We start from the raw sequence: 6,268 nt of genomic DNA, 5'->3' as shown, positions 1-6,268 counted from the left end.
GTACAATTTGGGAATCATGTTCTCGTCTCAGAGCTTCATATGTTCTGAATTCTTCCTTCAGTTGCATTAGAGAGGAATCCTCATCACGTTTAGTCACCTGGTGGAAACAAAAATATTAAAGTAAGATAAACTAATGAACCTATGGAATAAGTATGGCTAATGAAGTTTTTCTCTTGCAAATGATAATTCTGTGGAACTTTTTGCATCATGCCATTTGTACAAAAGAAGTATACACACACACACACTTTAAGAACATAACTACCAGATAAGAAGATCCACAAGCACTTAAGTTCTTTTGTACCTTGAAACAGGAGGCTCTGTAAAGAAGCTGGACAACGTGCCCAATGCTGGTTTTAGAAGCCTGAGGAAATCGTGGCTCCAACCTCTGCACCACAAAGAGAACCAAGACTTTTCGAGATAAAGCAGATCCATCTTCTAAAGCTAAAAGAACTAACTTCAGGGCTTCCTCCTGCATCGCTGGAAAATCAAGAGAACCATAACAGTATTAATATCGGATTTTTGTAAAAATTCCATGAATCAGCAACTATATTGGGAGTTATAGAAATCTCCAGATTACATCAGGATCGTGCTAGAAAATAACGTGCAATCCTTGCGCGCCCCCGTCATGTGTGAGTGTGAAACACAGACGCCTGCACAAGTGCACTGCACACATATACACACACTTCCCATTTTTGGGCCTGGCAAGCCTCCCTTCAGGCCAGCGCATGTCTTACCCTAGCACCGGATGCTCCTTCAGCACAGACTCAGCTCCTGCGGCAGCACTGCTTGTCCTCGGTGGCTGGCTAGGGAGGGCAGTGGTGGTTCCCCTCCAGAATCCTAATCGCAAGTGCGAGGCCACCCCCTCTGCTTGCCTGCCACCGAAACAAGCAGCTCTGCCCCTTTTTTCTTTTCCAAATCAGCTCCAAGCAAGAGATGCACAAACGTCAGCAGCTCTTGCGCTGCCGCCTACACCTCTTGGTTGGAGCTGGAAAGGAAAAAAATGCAGACAAATGAGGTAGGACTTGCCCCACCCAGATCCCTCCAAATGGGTCGCCCTATAATAGCCTCCCCGTTGAATTATGCTACCCAACAGCGATTCCCACCCAAATGGAGCTTGCTCTTCTGAGAGCCCGCTTTTTCCTGCAGCAAACAAGCACGAAAAGCGCTTCACGCTTCTCTGAGGGATTTCTTGCTTTTGCCTAGGATGCTGGAGGAGAAATCACGCCCCCTTGCAGACACCGAGAACAAGCAGCCGTGATTCTCACTCTGGTCCTTGCAGCTGGGATTCTGGAGAACAGCCGTCCTCGCCTGCCACTGAAAGAAGCGGCACTGCTGCTTCTCTTCTGGGTGCCTGAGCCGTCCAGGTGCGCTGGACTGTGGATGCACATTGCTGTGGGCTGTGCAAGAACCCGGCTCAGGTGGCAGGTCCTGGCTGACAGCTCTGCTATCTTAGGAAACGACAGACGGGATCCTGTCTCTGCGTCTTTGGGCACATGAGCTATTTTTCGCACGCATGCGCACCAGGTACCAGGCCAAGTGACCAGCGTGCATGCACAGAATGGAAACAGGAAGATCATCTTCCCAGCGAGCACATGTACACCAGCTGAGTTATTTTGGTTTTTGGTGCTTCTGCCAAGATCAGTTGGCTGTTGCACCGGAACCCAGAAAAGCAACAGGCAATGGTTCCATGTGCCTGGAGAGATGGCTCTGCATGCCACTTCTGGCATGCATGCCATAGGTTCACCATCATGGTCCTAGAGCAGGAACCAACAATTCTCCAGTGTGAAGAATTCTCCAGGAATGGGGGTCTCATCTGATCTACAGTCTGATCTGCTTAGTTACTGAGTCTAGATTTTTCGGCCATCCTCCATGCCTCTCTGCCCATGTCCCAGGGCAAATGATCTTCAAAGTCAAAGGATAGGCCTCAGCCTGTTATTGGCCAGCAAGCAGTTAGAGAGTACAAGTCCCTCTGCAGTGATCACTCTGTCTCTCATCCCTTCTTGCAGGAGTAATCAGTGATTTCTTCACAGGCCTTGTCTCTGGAAGCTTTTCCACGGACAACTTCCTGGGACCACAGACATCTGACCAGAGGTGAGGACCCCTTTATCTGCCAGTTTCCTGTGAGGCTTCAGACCACTCCAGGGACTCTGAACTGGACGAAGCTCCTGAAGACTCTGCAATATACTGTACTCTGATAGTGACCTACCAACTTATCTGAGGGGATTATATCCCTTATATCTCAGACGATCTCCAGCTTCTGATGCTGAAGGGGTTTACTCCCTCTTGGACTGTTCAAGTCCCTTCTTCATATGGCAAAGGCTACTGCCTGTCTCTTGGAGGATGAGTCCTCTGTTCAGCGCCACGGGGTCAGGCGTTATTTTCTGAACCTGCGGCTGAACAGCTGTACATTCCCGCCCCTAAGCTATTCTGCGGCATTGTCCAAAAACAATAGTCCAACCCAACCTCCAGTGAAAATGATAAAAGATTCTATGCCATGGCTCCCAAATTTGCAGAAATGCTACAATTCCTGTCAATAGGCAGCCCAGTGGCAACTTTTTTTTCCACCTACCCTTACATGGTGGGTGACATATCAGAGGGATCGAAACTGGAGGATAAGAAATTTGAATCAGCTTGCAGAGGTGCTTCGGAGGTGTCCTTTTTTAATTGGTCATCTCTCCTGTGGCTCCAGGAAATGCAGGCCAGGCTGTCTCCTCAGGATACCCGTTTGAACCAGGATCTTTACAAAATCATCGCTTCACCCAGTTCTTGTCTGATGCAAGTACACATCCCGGGTTTTGGTTTCAATGGTCAAAGTGTTTGCAGCGACTGCACATCTGGAATACTGACCTGAGAACAAAGTGGTGTTTGGCTGCCTCACCCCACTCTGGAGAAATGCTTTTGGGGGAGCCCCTTAACCTGCTCTTCATTGAAAACAGGGAGAAGTGTAAAGTCCTTCCATTTCCATCAGGCAGGCAGACAGGAAGTCTGCCCCCAACTTCAAGAGGCAGTCCTTTCGCTATTCTCAGGAGAACCCTCCCCAACGAAGATCATATTTGCAGTCCCAACAGCAGGATAGAGTCCCTTTTCAAGACAGGTCTGGTGCATTCTGCAAATAACCATTTTGTGGCACCCATTCTTGCCAGTTCTGCAAGCAGAAATGCCTAACAGCCCCTCTCCCCACAGGGGGCAGGTTTCACTTTTGTAGATCAGTAGCTGTTATCAACCACTGACAATTCAGCTATCCTTGGAGTTCCTCTCCCTCCCCCCGAATCACTTCATACAGTGCCCTGTCTCCAGCAACAGCACAAATGAGGTCTCATGGAACAAGCCATAAAACATTTGAACATTCAAGCCATAGAGGTTATTCCAGAGGAGCAGTGGAGACAGGGATTTTATTCCATCCTGTTCAAATGTATCACAGTCTTCATGGGGATGGAAAGCAATCTTGGATCTAAAGATTCTCAAAACACATCTGGTCTGTAAGAGGTTCAAGATGAGTTCCCTAGCGTCCATCCTCCAAGAAATTCAACCCGGGAATTCCTGGCCTCCATAGACCTCTTGGGAGGCATACCTCCACATCCCAGTTCTGTCAGAACATTGAAAATTTCTGAGGTTCAGTTATGCAGGCAGGCAGTATCGAGCTGTTTCCTTCGTGCTCGCCTCGGCCACAAGGTGTTTCACAGAAGTCCTGGCCATTGCAGTTCACTTGAGATGCGTCCCAGTGAGGCTGCAATGCTACTTGGATGACATCTTGGTCCAGGCTCCCTCCCTCATCAGGGCACAAGGGGATCTTGAATTGACTATATGAACCTTGCAAGATCACAGGTTCTCTATAAATTTCCAAAAGAGCCACCTGTCCCTGTCCATCAGGCTGATTCATCTAGGGGCTATCACAGATACCACCTTGGGTCAGGTATTCCTGTCTCAGGTCAACATCAGGGATCTAGAGGTTCATATTCTGTAGCACTTCAGGATTCCCTTAGCCATCCTCAACCAGCTATTGAGAAAAATGTTGTCTTGCATACAGATAGTGCCCTGGGCTCATTTCCACATAAGAAGCTTACAGTGGTTCTTGTTGCTACATCAGCAGGCAAAGACAGTTCACTCCTGCTCCCAGGTCAGGGTCCCTCTGGAAATCAAGAGGTTGCTCTACTGGTGGATCCCCCCAGCCATCACCAAGGGGAGCTTCTTCTCGGAACTGGATCAGGTGATCTCACCTGGGCAGTCAAGTAGCACAAGGACGCTGCTCAGCACATGACCTAGCCAACAACATCAACTGGCTGGAGCTGCAGGCAGCCACCTAGCCTTCTTGCACTTCCAAAACCAATTGCAGGGCGTCATGCCCTCATTCAGACTGACAACCTCACAGCAAAGGCCCCTCTCAACCAGCAGGGTGGGACTCGAACCAAATGCCTCACGGCGGCATATCAACTAATAGGTTGGTGGGCGGAATGATCTGTGCTTACTCTCCTTGATGGTGGAGCTCATTGCCGGGACACTAAATACACAGGCAGACTATCTAAGCAGGACATCAAATGGTGTCTTCATCCAACTTTGTTTCAGGACATATGTCACAGATTCAGGACCCCCCTGGTGGATCTATTTGTTTTGAACACCTAGCTACTTTGCTCTTTCTCCAGGTTCCCCTCCAATGCTCTCAACTGTGCCTGGCCCCTTAGGCTCCTGTACGCATTCCTTCCTCTCTTGTCCCCTTAATTCAAGGGGTGATTTGGAAAGTTATCGTGGAAGGAGCAGAGATCACCCTGGTGGCTCCTCACTGGCCTTGCAGGGCATGATTTGTGGATTTCATAGACTCTCCACATCACCACCCTGGAGAATTCCTCCTCAGCAGATCTCCCTCAGCCAGGAGATCCTGGACCATCTGGAAACTCAGTGGCTCCAAATAGCTGCCTGGCATTTGAAGGGGCCCGTTTGAGAAATTACTCTGAGAAAGTCATCCAGACTATGCAGGCGACCAAGAAACAATCCACCATCAGGGTTTATAATGCCACCTGGCCAATCTTTCATAAATGCTGCAGACCACTTTGCATTGACTTTGTTTCACTTCTGTTCCACAGGTTCTAAATTTCCTCCAGGACAGCATGGAAAGAGACCTGGCTCATGGCACATTACGGCGGCAGGCTGCAGCATTATCTACTGTGCTGGCTGGTGGAAAGTAGGCTCCTCTGTCATGCCATCCTGATGTTCAAATTTTTCTCAGAGGCACTGACAACCTGCTTCCCCACCAGTCCAAAGTGTTGTGGCCTGCCTAGCAGACTATGCAGTTAGAGCCTTTGGAAGCCTGTGGTGCCTCCTGGCAGTGCTTATTAAGGAGGGGCTACTCCTTTCTTGAATGAAAGAACACGTGTGGGTGCTGAGAAGCAGAAAGGTTTACTCTAGTGGAGGTCTGTTCAAGAGTAGAGCATGCAGGGCTGCCGAGGCAGAAAGGTCTACTCAAGAGTAGATCACTCAGCTAATAGGCCCTTCTCCTCCACTAGTCTATTTAATAAGAGTCAATGCAGCTGGGAAACTGCAGAGAACAACTTTGGAAAAACCTGTCTTGATCAGAGTGTTTTGTGATAATGGTTTTGTGTTTCTCTGTTGGCATCTTGTTATCAGAGACTGAAGTCTAGGAACTTTGCCAAGGCGAAGAAGCTCCATAAAATTACTGGACTTAATTGGCTCAACATTGTTTGGGACTTCTTTGAACTAATACCAATTGCTAATGAAGTTAATTAGCTGCAGGTTGTTTGCCAACTAAGACTGTTGTAACTTTACTGATAAAGGATTTATTAGAAAAAGTCTTGCTTTAAACTGCTTCGTGGGGACAGAACACAAAGATACCCTAATCTGGGATCTTCCCAGGGTACTTCAGGCCTTGACAGAGCCTCCCTTTGTGCTCCTGCGGACTACTAGCCTCAGGAACATGACTCTCAAGGTGGCATTTCTTGTTGCCGTGACGTCTGCCCTTCACTTTCATATCAATTACTAATCTATTTATGACATGGTTTTAAAAATAGGAATGACTGAGTGCAAAACAAACCTACAAATATATATATATGCAAAAACTACAAGAATATTCTTTGCTGCAAATAGTTCATCATAGTATTAATTGTGCAACTGAATATTTCAGTCCAATAAATATTGCAATATTTAATACAGGCAGCCCTCCACTTACAACCATTCATTGAATGACTGTTCAATGTCATAATGGAACTGAAAAACATGACATGGCCAATTCTCACACTTGCAGCATCTCCACAGTCAT

The 6,268-nt window shown here is 47.7% G+C and overlaps 1 protein-coding gene across 1 annotated transcript in view; it reads right to left on the bottom strand.

Moving 5' to 3' along the window:
• RC3H1 (ring finger and CCCH-type domains 1) overlaps nucleotides 1-6,268 on the bottom strand; it is a 91,463-nt gene that overhangs the window by 53,182 nt on the left and 32,013 nt on the right. The window contains exons 5-6 of the mRNA XM_070746754.1: nucleotides 302-477; nucleotides 1-97 (exon numbers count right to left, since the gene is read on the bottom strand). The exon at nucleotides 1-97 is cut by the window's left edge and continues 104 nt beyond it. Of these exons, the coding sequence (XP_070602855.1) occupies nucleotides 1-97; nucleotides 302-477 (273 nt within the window). The remainder of the gene's footprint in view (nucleotides 98-301; nucleotides 478-6,268) is intronic.

Source organism: Erythrolamprus reginae, chromosome 3 (assembly GCF_031021105.1).
Source record: "Erythrolamprus reginae isolate rEryReg1 chromosome 3, rEryReg1.hap1, whole genome shotgun sequence".
NCBI lineage: Eukaryota > Metazoa > Chordata > Lepidosauria > Squamata > Dipsadidae > Erythrolamprus > Erythrolamprus reginae.
The sequence above is the reverse complement of the archived record's forward strand: the minus strand, read 5'-3'. Positions and strand labels throughout refer to the sequence as shown.